Source organism: Sciurus carolinensis, chromosome 9 (genome assembly GCF_902686445.1).
Source record: "Sciurus carolinensis chromosome 9, mSciCar1.2, whole genome shotgun sequence".
In the NCBI taxonomy this organism is placed as follows: domain Eukaryota; kingdom Metazoa; phylum Chordata; class Mammalia; order Rodentia; family Sciuridae; genus Sciurus; species Sciurus carolinensis.
The window spans coordinates 111267628-111285114 of NC_062221.1; the positions used below are offsets into that span (position 1 = coordinate 111267628).

Here is a 17487-nt window from a genome sequence, read left to right on the forward strand (position 1 = left end):
CAATTGTTAAAAGGATCATTTTAAAATATAAATATTCAAATATTCCTGAAGAAAGTTAAATCTTGTGTCACTTTTACTCTTTAACATTCAAAAATGGGAAAAGTTACTTAATTTTTCTAAAACCATCTTCCTGCTCATATATTTTTTTCAAACAAAATCCTTCACAGACAACACTTTAATCTGTTATTAAACTTGTGTAAGCACTTATAGCTACCTAAACCCTATATGATATTTTCTTAATCTTTAATATTTAAAGTGTACCCTAAAAGGAAGTTCTTAAATCACATCTGAGGTATGGGACTTCAAAATGAGCACAAGAGGCCTTTAGTATGCCGGCCAAAACCCCAGTCATTTTCCATACTCCATAGTAAACCCTAGTTCACTTTTTTCTTTTTATCTCCAGTTACAATGCAGGCTAATGTCTACAGCTTGGGTGAGCAGAGAAAAGTATAAAGACATATATTCTTAATAAAAATGATAATTGCCTTTACATTCATTGGGGGAAACAAATGAAACTAAAATCTTGGACAAATACACTGTGGAGAAATTATAAGAGACAAGGTCATCCCTAAGTGAACTTCTCTTCTTTTCTGGAAAGTTTACAGAAAGGCCAAGGAAACTAGAAATATAATGGCATTCTTTCCCATCTGAATTAGCCAAACAATACTTTCGCCTCTCTTGGCTTTCTATAAAGCTATCCTTATTTCCTCTATCCAGGAGACTCCCTCCCTATCAAACTAACCCACAGACGTGAAACCCCTATACAGTAGTACGGCCCTATCTAGAGTTTCAAAAGTTTCAGCTATGGTCAGCCTTGGTCTGAAAATATTAATATTGGTCTTGAATCTTCCGAAAGAGAGAGATCACATTACAGAGGAGGATCAATCAGTTTAGCACAGCTGAAAGAAGCAAGGCATTTTTCAACTAAAAAGCAAAGTGAAAACAAATTTTAAAAGACATTTTAAAAAATCCATAATAGAATAACAATAGTTAATAAAGTATAAATTTCTACTAACAAATACCCAAGCTGAAAGGACCAGGCCTTGAACTACTACAAGGACAATGCTGGGTCCTAACCACCTGGGCACTGGAGATACCCTCTGGAGCTTAAGCAGGTTAACAAATTCACCACCGGGTCAATGCATCCTGCTTTCCATAACTCCAAATTCTCCAAAATTTTAACCAGCACAGACTGTAGCTCTCTTCTGAGTAACCCCATCTTTTAAACTTATAGCAACCATGGGGACCTCTTCCAGAGATACCTTTTCTTGACAAATTTGTGACCAGCTGTAAAGAACACATCCTGTTGTCCTTGGTTACTGCACAGGTTCCCATTGACTATTACCTTATTCATTTATTTTTCACCTCCACTGAAATGGGATTCATCTCTTCCGATATCAGCTCTTACAGAATTTTTATGATCACCTCCACAAATTTTTTTTCCTGTGCTTTCTAAACTACTTGTTCCCTGATTTGTAGAAAGAAAACTTATTTATCCTCTGACCTTCTCAGACACTTATCTTTCATACCTTAAAGAAAATCTTACTTTTCCATTAGTTTTTTTTCCCTTTGGCCTAAATGTGAAAGAGAAAGGAAGAATAGAGCACCCCCACTAAAATTCCAGACCATCACAGAATAATAAGTCAGTAAAAAAAAACTTGAAAATCAATAAAATGACAACATAAAACAAGGTACAATCTGATTCCATTGAATCTCAGATCACGTGGTTTACAAACAGAATCTAGAATCTAGAATTTCTTCCTCCTTAACAAAATCATGGGATAATTAATAGTTCCTACTTCACAGGGATGTTACAAATTTTACGGTAAAAAATGCAAATATATCACACTTAAGAAGAGCATGTTGGAACAAATAAAGTCAGGAAGCAGGTTCAATTATCATCCCATTTAGGAATAATTATCTTATTGGCTTAATTTCTTTAAAGATAATTTGGTTTTACAATAAGATGAGAAATTGTTATATCAGATTGCAAGAAGAAGCTGTGTCTTCACAGGTCAGCTAAAAATCAACTGTAAGTCCTAATAGAAAAGGACTTTCAGGGATTAAGTCCACAGGAATCCACAAAGCTCATAGCCTAGACCAGAAGTTTTTTGATAGGCAGACCCCATACACTTCCTGTGTGGGAATGAAAGGGTATAATCAGGGACTACAAGTTTGGGGTAAATTGGATTTTAGAATGTGCAGGTGGCCTTGCTGCCTTTGTTGGACAAATTCCAAGAAGCCTCCTTCATTAGTGTTCAAACTGAACACTCGCTGAGCTACGTGAGGGTTCTGCATTATCAGAGGGATGTTTAGACTGGGCTGTGCTCTGGAAGATTGAAAAGGCTCTCTCCTCTTTTGCCAACAGAAACTTCTGGATGAAATTTGATTATGGTGCGATTTAGAAATTTAGCACAGCCTCACAGGGGTACTTCTGATCATTATATGTGTCACATAACTTGTGGGTTGGTAGATCTACTTGAAAATGAAGGTTTAAAAACTATCTAATTGAGGTATTCTTAACTAGTTTCAATAATTCAGCAACTATTTAATGAGCAAGACATATAAAGAAAAATTACCTGCCTCATATATTCTAGAAAATATGCATAAGTGTACATTCTTCTCAGGTCATTAGTGAAATGAAAGGCCTGTTTTTTTCTGTTAAATGATGAAATCTTCATGTCTAATCCAATCATTACCTTATCCATCTCACTTTGTGTAACCTTCATATTAGAAGCAACAAGGAAAGACTATCATCTTGAAAATGCATTCCTTATAATTATGTTTTATTATTTTATCCTAACATTAAAAATAAAAATATAAAATATAAATGACAATTAAGCAATGCCCTGAACTTCAGGGTTTCTCAATCTTGGCTCTCTTGACATTTGGGAACAGATTTTCCTTTGCTGTGGGAATTGTCCTGTGCATAGTAGGATGTTTAGCCCTACTCACTAGATGCAAGGAACCAATCAAAACTGGCTCCAGATGTTGCCAAATATCCCCTAGGGAACAGGAAAAGCAAAATTTCCCCCAGTTGAGAAACCACTCTATGTAAATGTCTAGCTAATCAGTACCATGTGTCAGACATAGTGTTGAATATTAAGTACTAAAGATAAATACAGAAAGGGGGTTAGGAGGATAGAAAAACAATTAAAGCAATGATAAGCTCAACATTGTTTTTTTCTTAAAAATATGGGAATACAAAAAAAAAATAAATTAATTAAAAAGGCAGCAACCTTTGAATAAAACAAGGAATGAAGGATTTTCCAGATCCCAAATGGGAAATGAGCACAAGCTTTTAACAGAGAGACGGAGAGACTAGGGGTTTTAAGCTTTGCCATACATGAGTCCCTACACCTTGAGCATGTCATCCTCATCTCTAAGTTTCAGTTTCTTCCTCTGCAAAAAGAGAGGATTCAAGCCTGGCATGATGGCACATGCCTGTAATCCTAGCAACTCAGGAGGCTGAAGCAGGAGGACTGCAAGTTTGAGGACAGCCTCAGAAATTTAGCCAGACTCTCAGCAACTTAGCGAGACCCTGTCTCAAAATAAAAAATAAAAAGGGTTGGTGATATAGCTTAGTGGTTAAGCACTCTGGGGGTCAATCTCTGGTACCAAAAATAAAAAGGGGGGGTGTGATTCTTTGAGACTGCTGGAAACATTAATTATAAACTATATAACCACCTACCACAAAACCAGTGGGTCCTGAAAAGTTACAGTTTTTGTTATTATTTTTAAGAATATACATTCCATTAGATGTAAACCAATGAGTATACTACTTAGTAAAGTGGGCTTGGATCTGTGGTGTTTGTATTCAAATCTTCACCATTAAAATTGCCCCTTGAATTTTCCATTTATAAAGTAGGGATGGTAATATCTCCTACTTCATAAGGCAAAGGTGGAGATGGACTGAGTGAACTGCATGTAAGCACTCGTACACCCTAGCTGTCACTCTCAGAATTGATAAATTTAAGACACACACTCTTTACATTTTAACATCTCCACAACTCAAAATCATCTTATCACAGACTACATATCATCGTTGCTTTGGTCATACTTTAACCTGTTTAACTCAGAGCAAAAGTAATTTTGGATCTCAATCAATTGTACCTTTAAGTTTATAAATTACCACTACATGATTAAAATTGATTAGACTACACAATAAGTCTGACTTCTCTATTTACTAAGCACAATACATTTACTCAGGCACCCAAATTATTAATTTCAGTTTTACTTTTAACTTCTCTTTCTCTTTTAACTTTTCAAATTGAAAACAAAATGGTTTTCTTTGGATTTCCATGTGCATTAATCTCCATGTTTGTGTACCCACAGAAAACACCCCAAGGCAGTCTCACTACCTTTCCAACAATTTCCTACCAGGAATGTCTACCTACAAACTCTCTGCTCCAAACTACCCTACATAGAAATGTTAAAAAAAACAAACAAACAAACAAAAAAAAACACAGTTTTCTAAATGTGGAGACAAACGCTCTCTTATTCCACATGTTTAAGTGACTCCCCATTTCATATGTTTAGCCTAAGCACTTCCCTTGGATTTGGGGCTTTCAAAATAGAAGCTCTCCTCACTTTTTAGGCTTAAGTGCTCCTTCTTTGTGCTTCAGGCAAAGTAAAACACAAGCTGTTGGCCTACACTTTCCAAGGCTTTTTCATCCTTCTTCTGTCTGTGAAAATAGTCTTTGGCACTTCATTTACAAAAATCTATTTTCTTTTTCAGACCCATCTCTAGAGTAACACAGGAATAAAGTAACTTTGATTTTTATGAAAGTCCCCCAAATCTTACATGCCAGTTTTATGTGGTTTGCCTTATTCTGTGATATCTCAAGTCCTACCACCATCCTTGAGAACTGACTCATCTCTTTTATTTGTTGATATATCAACACATTTCTAATGTTTGATGAATGTGTTTGCTTACCTCTTGAATGATTCTTGAAATATAATACATTATTAACCTACATTGGATATTTTTATTATTCTTTCAAGAATATTGACATCTTACTATAAATTATGCTCATAAAGCAGATAAAAAACAATTTCTTTCTCTTTGTAAAATCTCTCAAATAAATAAAGATAACTGTCCTGATTTACATTTTTGTTTTTCTTATCTGTGGTATAAATATTTGGACAAAGTGCTATAAAATGTAGATTAATGAATTTAATATGCATTCCTGGTTGGAATGTTGATGGTTGTCATTAAACATATTTTTTTTATAAGTGCATTGGTCATATGAGTTTCAGAGATAGAAAATACTCAGTTGGGTGTGTTAAATGCCTTCTAAATGCCTACATTTAAAAACATAGAGCATTTAATGACTTTAAAGATGTTATATTATTTTTGTAATTATAACATCATGTAGATAAGAAAAATTAGCAAAATTTCCACAGTGAGATCCTGTCATGGTGCTGACCCAGAGATCTATATAATGAACAATTTTCTCAGAAGGTTTTACAGTATTTTAACTTTTAGGCACATGTTCACTATACCCAATGCTAACCTCTTACCTCCTTAAGTGACCTTCTGAAATAAAGCTCTAATGAATTAATGCTATGTAACAACTAAAACAGATTTACCCAATAATTGGCTTGCTACAGTGAAGTAGTAATAACTTTGAAAGTATTTCTCCTCCTGTCTCTTATCTTTGGCAATTGTATCTCCTTCACACAGTAGCAAAGATGTATCAACACATTTATCTTATCTTTGCTTTTTTTCACCTTTCAATTTATATCAGTAGGCTTGAATAACTAGATGAAATAGTCAACTTTATCTTAGGGTCTATTATATGAAATTTATACATATATATAAATTATATGATATATATTAGGCAATATCGCTTTTATTTGCTAAGAGGTTAACTCATCTTTTAAGCTTCATTTCCTAACATATTGTTTAGGACACATTTGGATTTACTGAGAGTGACCTCTGATATTTCCTTGATAATGTTTGATTAAAACAATTCCATAATGGAAATAGAGAATATCATGCTAAGCAAAATAAGCCAATCTCCAAATAACAAAGACTGAATTGTAATTCACAATGGTGGGGTAGTGAAGAACAGATTTACTTTGGATTAGGCAGAGGGAAGTGGGGGGATAGGAAGCATAGTAGAGTGAATCAGATATTGTTATCCTATGTGCATTCTACATCATGTACAGTGTGATTCTACATCATGTACAATCAGAAGAATGAGAAATTATACTCCATTTATGCATGATGTCAAAGTACATCCTACTGTCATATATAACTAATTAGAACAAATGAAATACAATTTAAAAAAAAGATGAGTTAACCTGTCAATACTACAGAAGAGTTCATGACTCTAGATTTACACACTCTACTAGTACTATTTAATTCCTTCGGCAATTATTTCTTTGACTTCTGATCATTTCCTATGACGTTTGTTTTTTCTTTACTGATACAGTGATGAGAAGATGACAAGAATATATTAAATGCAAATATACTGTGAGGAAAAAATGTACAATTAGTCTTAACTTTGTTTCAATGCACAAATAATAATAAAAGGAAAAGATAAATTTCTTTATGCATTTGATATAATGAATTTATTCTATTACTGATAGTAAGGAAGTGGCATGATACCATTATAAAATATTTAATACATGCTTTATTACATAGGTGTGTTAAATGACTGTATGATCAAAGTCATATTTTTAGCTAAGCATGTATTAGACTGTTTTCCTAATCTTCAATACCAAAAATGGAAAAAAGCCAATACTGTCCAGCACCCCTAGGTAGGGGTCAAGGGCATTGGCTTAAAACCCAGACATTCCAGGTCATTTATTAGGTGAGTGACTAACTGCTTTCTATGTGTCAGTTTCCACCTTTGCAATATGGATGTAATAATGATATTTATATCATAAGATTGTTTAAGGATAAGAGTATGCAAAATGCTTAGAATAGTTCTGTATTGATAAGCACTATGTATATCATTTGTAATATACTTATGGGCAAAATACAATCAAAAATATATTTTTGAATTGATGTTGCATGTCCTCTGTAAAAGCCTCGGAAAGCACTGAAGGTCAAGTATGACTCTGAATGTTCAGAAAACCTAAATTCACATAGGATTTTGGCAAGATGTATGGAAAACATAAAAACTGGTTATCACTGGAAATTAGTGTATGAGTAATTTTATTTTTCTTCTTTAAGCTCATCCATTTGAATTTTTTGGTTCTGTTCTCTTTTTCTCCTTTTGAGAGAAAAAAAGAAAAAGAAAAACAGGATTACCATGCTTCTGTAATTGTTTTTAGTTGTTGCCATGTAATCAAACCATTTACAAATTTATAGACACCACAGAAGTCAGCCAATCCAAATGAGGCATTTTGCAGATGTGGACTCTGGTACTCTGACATGTTATGTGAATTGTTTAAATTAACATTTGGAATTATGACAGAGGTGGAATAAAATATTGATCTCCTAAATTCCAATTTACATTTCAGCCCCACATTATAATTCAACAGAGCAAGCATAGCAATGACAACAAAACCAGGTAGAAAGGAATCTTAAGAAAAACCCTAGCATAATTGAAAACCATTTAAATGATTTTAACCACAGTGTTTTATAAACATGAGTATTTGTGTTAATATAACTAATTCAACAATGTTATCCTTTTTACATGTTGCTTATAGTGAAGATAGGAACCTAGGGAAAAGGTAGAGTGTCTATAACAATAACTATTCATCCACCTGTGTGATATGGTGACAACCCTGGCAGGCCTCAGACTCTTCCTACAGTTGGGCCAAGGCAAAACATTACCCCACTCCCAACCTCATCCTTGCTGATTACTCTAATGTGTCAGACTTTGATGGAAGAAGCACACCTACTGTGGCCCCCATGTTGGACAATACCCTAATGCCAATGACAGGTGGCACTCAGACAGATCCTTTTGCTCTGCAAACTGACACCTGGTCTTGGCTCTGTTCTCACACAACACAAGAGCTGCCAGTTAATGGACAACAGAGCATCTCTGACTTCAAGGCACTTCATATTCCATGTGTGTTCCAGCTTGTTAGTTGACCACTAGCCAAAGCCCAAATTGGATGCCAGTTCCAGCATTGTTCCCAAGCTGAGATTCTCAACAGATGGGCCAATGTCATAGGACCAGGCAATGTGCACTCCCCACCCTAGGTGGCAATTAGTTTTGTGCTGACAGCAACTATTAGCACCTATTTGATGAAAATAGAAAAAAAAAAAATTCTGGCATCCATCTGAAATTTTCCAATTAATTCTGTTTGTAAACAAAATCTATATCTTTAGTTTCCAAAAGGTAATTTAAGCTGTTCCAAGTTTATATTTCCAAAATATGAAGACATCCTATATGAATCTTATGAAATTTGTCAAAAAGTGACCCTTAACTTTAACAACATGTATTTCTGCATAGCTATTTATAATGTATTATTCATAGCTAATTATATAAATGTTCACCCAAATACATAAAATTTATAAGTATATCAAGTCCATAAACAACTAATAATCACAATATTATGTAGCCCACTAGTTTAAAATACAGATTACATAGATTTATGTTTGACAGATTCTAAATCAAGATCAGGTCCTACCACTTGTTATTGTGTAAATTTGAAAACTAAACGTATGTAAACTTCTGTTTACACATTCCTCAAAGGAGAGTAATATTATTCTGTAACACTGTTCTTTAAAATAATGGAATTAATGTATACTATAGGCATTTTGTAGTGTGTGTGGTATGTAATAAGTTTTCTGAAAATATTTTCTTTTATCGCAGTCTTTTTATTAAGCAGCACTAGTCTCATTACTAGAATCCAAATAATACTACATAATGTGTGAAATGTGAAGGTCCAGGTTTGAAATCTGATTGAAGTAGGGCCAGACACAATATCTGAGATATGCATAAACTTCCAGAGGTAGAAAATAGGGGACTACTTTCAGGCTTGGCAAATTGATGGGCAAAAGAATTTATAAATGAATCTGTGTCATTTAAAAGCAAAATTGATATTTATTAAATAAATACCATTTTATGTGCTTTTATGCAAATTATTTGGTTGAAGAAAGAAGAATGTAATTGCCACATAAAATTTTTATACTTCTTATATTTCAGCAGTAACCATTTGTTTCCTTGAAGTTGTCTGTATCATGAAAAAATGTCACCGATCATTTGGATTTATAAAACTAGGGTACCGTGTATATGCATCCATTGTACAATGTTTACAGTACTTTGAAAGAGTTATATCATTTAAATAACCATTGGTGTTAGAATATGACATAATTATTCACCATGTGCAAATGATTCAAAGCATAGGGTAATTATTAGTCCCACCACATTGCTAGACCATATCTTTAGGATGTAAAAACACAAAGAGTTTGAATAGCATGTTCAAGGTCACACTCCTAGTTAGTGGTAGGAAAATCTATCCAACATCCTTTCAGAAAATGGGATCTATTAAACAGATAAATGATCAAAGAACTGCAGAACAAGGCCAAACCCAACATCATGGACAATGGCCTAAATATTCCTTATGCTATTGTCATCAGTATTAAAAAATCCCACAGTAATTACTCTTGAAGTTTTTATTTTTTATTTTTGAGACAGAAAGGGGGCAGAAATCTGAGTAGCATTAGGAAAAAATGCAGAATTTTCCTTTAAACTTTTCTTTAAATATCTGATGTTTTGGGACCAGGTTATTATTTTTTTTAATGAATGTCATTTACAAAGTTTTATATACAACTCTTTTCTCCTGTTCTTAGTTTTCACCTATTTTTTTCTAAAATGATTTTAATCACACATTCTTTAGCAGCCAACCTAATCAGAGTGGTTATTTATCAGAAGCCCAAATTACCACATGTCCTTGAGGCACAAGCTGAAAGTGAAGGCGATCTCCTCAGCAGGGGAGCTGAGCACCTGTTCAGGATCCTGCATCCCAGTAGCACATGCTCAAAACAATGGTTCTTCCAGACAATTAATATAAGAACATTTTCCAGGACAAAGTGTAAAGAGCCACTTTGTGTAAAAGAGCCACAAAAAAAAAAAAAAAAAAATGGGATTATGAGTGGTTCTATTCAGTTCCTTTTCTTATGGAATCATGCATTTCTGTGAATCTCACATTTCATGGAACTAAGAAGACTCTCTTAAAATAGACTTGCACTTTAGAAAAGGAATGTCAGTGGGTTCAGGAAAATTGATAGAATTTTGCACTACATATCTTGAAATACTTATTCTCTGGCCCCTTTACTATTTTATGAAATATTCATGAATTATATCCACTATGTTCAAGCCATCAACTGCATTTAGAATTTGCAAGCATACATAAGAATGTAAATGGCATATCTTATTTCCTTTTTTTCCTCTGATAAGCTATTATGAACATTTCTTTCTGTACTGTAGATCCTTATTGAGGAAGTTTGCACCGTTTTAGAGTTAGTTTAGAAAATAATATTGGAATAGAAAACATTCTACAGCTAACTAATGGGGATATGCTAAAATTATGTGATTTATGATGGATGTCAAATATCCAGTTTACAGTACTTTAAAGACTGCTAATAATTAACTGAAAGACAAACTGTGCTGACATGTCCAGATAAGAAATCACAATTAAACTTCATACCCAAATTCTGGGAGAGATTATTTTATTCTTCTCAGTATTTTTAGATTCAACAGAATATTATATTTCTGTTTTATTTCTTTGATTATCAATTTATTACATTCTGTTTCTTTGTATCAATATATGGTATTTTCATGGAGTCTTGGTACATATATATATTTTGATATAACAAAAATGTTGGCATCTTTGTGCTATGATGGAACATGACTCAAGATAGAATACTGCCTCATTTATTACAAACACTGTTAACCTCTAACACACAAAGCACTGTAAAAAGATGTGCTGCAGTCACTTGATCATCAAAAGAGCATGAGTGAGTAACAGTCCAGGGTTTCCTGAGAAAGGTAGCTGCAGCACCCAAGCAAGAAATGGCCTCAGGTCAGGTGTTTAATAATTCTAAATGTAAATACTTGCCATACTGCCCAATCTCCTCAACCTGAAATGTAAAAGGATCAAAAATATACCTTTATGTTGTCTAAATAACTTACTTTTACACACTGGCAATGGGCATTTTAAATGCATGAGGCAATTAATAAGTATAGGTACACTTCAAAGTCCATCTTCCACTATTTTAATGGTGTTTTAAAATAATTGTGCTTTTAAAAAGCATGATCACTGTAAACTTTGAGTACTTTTCCTCTTTTGTTCCCCCTACTCACTTTATTTTCATCTTGGTATGTAAAATGAAATAGTTTTGATATATTTCAACACATATTTACTGAGATCCTCTAGAAAAACATGTAGTGATAATTAGCAAGGTTAGAAAAATTTGGTCAACTTTTTTTTCTTCCTGAAATTTTCAACTGTGATATTTCACAGTTACTATATTACTATTTTAATATCTTCAGAATTTCTGCAAGGATTTAATATTTTGATATTAATTTAATTTATTTGATATTGATTTAATATTGTGATGTAAAATCTCTTCCTATTTCATTCTTTTGTTCTATAAAAAGTATAAGTAACTTTTCCCAAGTTGCATACAACAACTACTGTTGGATTTGCTATGTTTCCTACCTCACCCAAACACTGTAGGCAAAAAATATTTTTAACACATCTCAGCAAGAATATGTTGTAATTTTATTAAAGATAGTTAATATGAAAGGCCAGGAGTTTAAGGCTAAATAAAAGAATACAGTACTACTTAAAAAATATTTTTACCACAAGGAAAAAATACTCTCTGAATTCAACCCTTGCCCCTGAAATGTTGGTACAGATATCTTCTTCAGTGTTGAAGCTTCAAATAGCTATCACAGCATTTCATAAACTTAAACCTGAATTGAAAGCCTGTTCTTGTCTCCAAAAAGAAAATTAGTCATATATTACTTACATAGTAATTATAGGCTATGCAGCTGCCCTAAAAAGCTTTACTATCAAAGTGTTAAGCATGAACCACCACACAAACCTCATTCAAAATTTATTAAGTTGTAAGCCAAAGAAATGTCATCCTCCACACCAATTGCTTATCCAAGAACAATGGCCATCTTCCTTGTCTGAGACCTAAATAATGTAATAGAATCAATGTTGTTGATTTAGTTCATGGTGGGCTAAAAGTCATTACTGTTATTCCTCTCTGAGTAAAGAGGTCTCTTCCCCCTCATTATGCATACGAGAAGCTTATGCTAATACACACAAATCCAAGAATGAATAAGCTTCTTTGAAATATCATTTAAAGATGGGGAATTGCAGAAAAAGTGCATGGTTTCTATCATGATAAAAATACTGACCTCAATTTCTGTATTGCATTGATCCTTGCTTTAAGCACTTTCTAACATAACAATTTAAAGCTTACACAGCACTTCCATTTGCCTAATACTTTAAAAATATTTAGCTGATCACATTAATACTGCAGTAGTAAAATGCCAGGCATAGAAGAATAGAGACTGCAACTATGAAAATGTTTCAGGGGAGGGTCTTGGAGGTCAGCATTCTCAAAATTAACCTTGACTGTAGGGCTCCTGATATCACGCATTCTGAAAATGGAGCTTGTGTGCTGTTGTACAGTTAATGTGCAGTATCTATAATCTGAAACAAATAAATTTGACAATATTTGGAGAATAGTGTAGCAACAAGTTTTCAGGTTTATGAGATAGCACCTCTAGTCAATTGGGGAAAATCTAAATAGGCTCAAGTTTTATTTTTCCCTTCATTCAAAACAGACACATTTAAATACAACATAGCTTCTAAGTTTCTACCTTTGATCTTTCCTTGATTTGATCTTGTGTAACATTTAAAAACTGACAAGGTCAACAGTACTTTTCTTTTGTATCTTTCCTAAAGCAAAGCTCATAGAACACCCTGTCCTGAATGCTTCCTTCCTGTTCCACAAAATCCAGTCAAGTTAAGGAAACAATGAGAGCAAGTCTGGGCCTGAGAGTCCAGGTACATATTATTTGGAAGGGCACTGACTTTCTCTTATGATCACTGGGAACTAGGGTAAGTTAGTGTTATCTGTAGAAAGTTAGCAGAATAAATCTAACTTAATTTTCCTATATTCACATATGAAAATATGTAAGTGAGCTCCACCATTGTGCCCACCCACAAGAATGGGGTACAATTAGAATAAGATATGCTTGTATAATTTTATCAAAATAGATTTTCTACTGTCAGATATAACTAAGAAAAACCAATAAAATAAAAATTAAAAAAAAAAAAGAATTCCTGGAGAACTTAAAAAAAAGAAAGTTATTTTCTTGTCTGTACACACAGTTGCTAGGTAGGAAGCTAGTTTTATAAGTAAGTAAGCAAGCTAAGGCTGATGACATCACAGCTTCTATATACAAAACCCCTCTCTGAGTGGAGACAGGCATGGAACTGAGGGCAGTGTGGGAGGGATTATGTCACTTGCCCAGCAGGCCATCACTGGATAAAACACCATAGGGAGACATTGCTTGGGGCAAAGAACCTTGAGGGACAGAAAGGCTATCTCTCTCAGAGTTGCTATCTCTCATTAGATCAATCATTGATCAATCATTGATCTCTTGTAAACTTTCCCCAATAAACCATAGGTCTTCCATGCTGTCTCCAGGCATTTTCATTAGTGTATTCACAAGCTACCCTAATGCCCTGGCACAAATGAACTGTAGATGAGGTCTTTGGATATCAGGTACCCTTGATACAATGTGATAAGGACAATCCAGCATTGTGGCATTTTTTCCAAAAACCCACAAACCTATAAACTATAGTATGTCTGGCTGATACCTCTCTTCAAGTTTTTTTCAAGGTCATAAAAGTACAAAACCACTAAGACCATGTCACAGACCAGAGAAGACTGGGGAAATATATGAGCATTAAATGCACTAAATATATGAGCACTAAATGACAGCCAACTAAATAAATATCTGGAACAGAAAAAGGACATTAAAGAAAACCTGTAAAATCCAAGTAACATTTCTACTTTATTAAATTATTGTGTATCAACTTTTGTAAATTAGGTGAGACAAACGTCTCATAAATGTCAGCAATAAGGAAAACTAAGTTCATTGTGTATGGGAACTTACTCTACTAACATTGTCATGTTCCTATAATTCTAAAAGTATTCCAAAGTTAAAAGTTATTTTTACGATGGAGAATGCTATATACTCTCAGAAATTAAAAATTAACCATTGTCTACCCTAGGATAAATTTTATCATATAATTAATCTGCTACTCTTAAACATCAACATAAAAATTATCCATTATAGTCTCTTAAATTTGAAGAAAATTTTTGACAATATATAAAGAGTAGATAGTAACCACTCGGTTTCTGTAAATCCTCTTGTTTTTTAGCCATCTTCGCTGGGAAAGCACAAGGAGCCTCATTCACTAACATCCACTGTTCATGACAATTCTTTAAAGCTAGATGTCTGGCAGCAAAGTGGCAAAGATTAAAAAAAAAAATAGAAAGAAAAACAGAGCTTCTATTTAGACAGAAAAATATAACTGAATTAGTTTAAATCAAGTGCTTTATACCTACAGACTACAGACTCTCACTGACAATTTAAAACATTTGGTCCATTTGAAGCCAAAACCACTGATGATATGACTTTGGAAAGTATGGTAATATAGATCTAGGGACATACAAAGTTCAGACCTGAAATAAAAGTATAAATTTAGCAGTGTATCTACAGCAGTGCTAGAGAATGCACATAAGGGTATGTGGCTTCTATGGATGCTTGTTTTATTTTAATTAGTTGAATGAAACCTAATATTTTTAGAAGAAAATGACAAAAAACAGACAGGACATGCAATTTTATATAGACAATGATTGTGGTAAGTGTGCTGGTTATAGTTTCAGCATGTCCAAATACAAGAAAGACAAAACAAATTTTAGAGCTAAAAAATACAAACACTTGAATCATTGTTTTTCTATCCTAATAGGCAAGATCTTAGATGGACAAAATCTAAAAAATTAAAATTTCAAATTATTTTTATAAAGTATACTAGATATTTTTTGAATCCCATAGATAATGGAGAGATTGAGTTTTAGGGTGTGGTGAAAGAAGAATGGGAAAGAAATGGAAAGAATGATTCCTTGAAACAAAGGCAATGGAATAAATGGAATAAATTTCCCTGAAGAGAAATCCTCTTGTGTGGAAAGTGGTGTCCTTTACTTGCTGCCTCCTTGATGCTGTAGCCCTTAAAGTTGGCCACTCTCAGGTTTGCTGGAGATTCTTTAGGCATTAAAGAAAAATGGAGTGGATATCAAAGCTGAATGAAACATCATGGAAGCAGGGCCATTGTTGAAGGAGTGAGTGGGATGGATGGTCAAGGATTCAGAAGGAAGAGAGTGAACACCTACAAGAGGACCTGAGAAAAAAAAAAATTTAGGATTTTTTATATTTGGGATGATAGATGGAATGAAGGATCAGGTACTAATGTGGATCTTTATTCAAAGAGTGATATCAAAAGCCTAAAGAACTTTAATATGCACACAGCAAATATGTGGCTTGCATATATAAAAATCACATGTGTGGAAATAATCCAAAATGCAGGAATGTCTGGTGGGATATTGGGGATTTCTTTTTCTTTTCTAATTATTCTTTGGTCATCTAACAATTTTCATCCATATGATGGTTTTACCTTCCTCTTGGCAAGTCTGCATCATCCTTTTTCCACCTCACAGTTGGTTGAGGATCTCCCTGGACCTGACAGCGAAATTCTACAGCCTCTTCTTCCAGCACCACCTGGTTAATTGGCCTCCTGAGAAATGTGGGTCGTTCTTGGGAAAAAAAGAGAGATAAAATGAGATGAAATGTGAGTGCTTTAAGTAATTATGAAAAAGCAAAGGGAACATGTTGTTTACTTTTGTACATAGGTATGTAATGCTGTATCTCAACTATGTCTGATAAGGCCTTATGAATTGAATATAACTAAATAAAATGAATTACTATCAAGCACAGGAATAACTATGGTTTTTATGTAGGAACATGCAAAACTTGTGGAAAAAATATTAAATTTTTTGGTGAATTCCTGGACCAAATCAGGCGAATCCTATCATAAAAATTAAGAACATGAAATTCTATAGAAAGGAGAGTTTAAAAATTATTAAATTAATCTATAATCATGGCTTACAGTAGGAAAACTATAATCTGAGACTGATGAAAAACATCAAAAAGATATTAATATTCCATCAAGAATGCTTCGAGGAAAAAATTTGTGCTCTTTCATGTGAGTGTTGTATAAATTTTCTCACTTAACCTAATATTTTCCAAGGACTTAATACACACATTTTTCATTTCATGTATGGAAAGGTATCTACTATATTTTTTCTTTAATATAAATATTGTCATTATTAATTACAGCTAACTATCACACATAATTTTCTAAGGTCTTCTCTAGAGCTCTTCTCCTAAATCAGATACTTACATTTTTTACTTTATTTAAATTTTTATGTTCTTTATTTATTCAGTATTCTGCTTCAGTGTTTCTGCCTTTATTTATTTAGTTAAACTATACCTGGCATGGCAAAATTGCATTTTAGCATTAGTCTATATAAAGGAAGAGGAGAATAAATTCCTAATCATAAGAATTTTACTATCTAAAAAGAAAATACAACAAAAACGTATTTTCATGTATCCTTAAACAATTCCATTCCTTGTTCATTTTCTTCCCTTTTTGATAATGGTCTGATATTGAAAAAATTAACACAAATTTTATTAACACATCTCCAAATCTTAGGCAAGTCCAATGTTGCTACTTATTGAAGTAGAAAGAGAACCAAGTCAAGGAAAAGAAAGATAAGATCCACAGGGAGTTGACACAATTTATCTGACCATCTGTCCATGTTTAGCCACTGAGGACTCCAGGTTTCAACCTCCTGATTTAGAATTATGAATACAGTAGCCCAATAATTGAAACATAGTTAACAGGAAAACTCTGAATAAAATAAATCATTTAGAGTAACATTTGTTAGGAAGATAGAATGTGAGTATATTTGTATATTAACTAAATCAAGACCCTATTTATAAAATAAATAAGTAAATTGAGAGGGAAATATTTTATTGCAAGAAAAATTAACTCGTAGGCATTCAGAAGGAGGACAATTGTATCTCTTATGGAGAATTAGGGAGTAGGGGTCAAAATTTTCTTCAAAACAAAGACTTTAATATATTCCAGTGTCTTTCTTCTTAGAGTTCAAATTTCTAAGCCATAAAACAAGATAAAGAAAAAATTATCATAGAAACTTTTTTAAATGAAGAATTTACAAATAATTCATAAAACTAGAGAAAGCATGGGTGTTCCTAAATATTTTAGATAAAAGATTTTAGACAGTAAAATATGCTCTGTTGCCCACAGAACAAATGCGCAAGTTCCTTGGAATGATTTAGTGTTGTCCTTTTGAACTCAGGATGCTGTGTGCACAAAACCACTATTTTAAGTATAGCATACTTG

General features: G+C 33.3%; 1 protein-coding gene across 13 annotated transcripts in view; it reads right to left on the reverse strand.

Moving 5' to 3' along the window:
- Robo2 (roundabout guidance receptor 2) overlaps positions 1–17487 on the reverse strand; it is a 1215662-nt gene that overhangs the window by 133245 nt on the left and 1064930 nt on the right. For all 13 annotated transcript variants that reach the window (XM_047564678.1, XM_047564674.1, XM_047564667.1 and 10 more), the window contains exon 5: positions 15676–15814. In XM_047564678.1, the coding sequence (XP_047420634.1) occupies positions 15676–15814 (139 nt within the window). The remainder of the gene's footprint in view (positions 1–15675; positions 15815–17487) is intronic.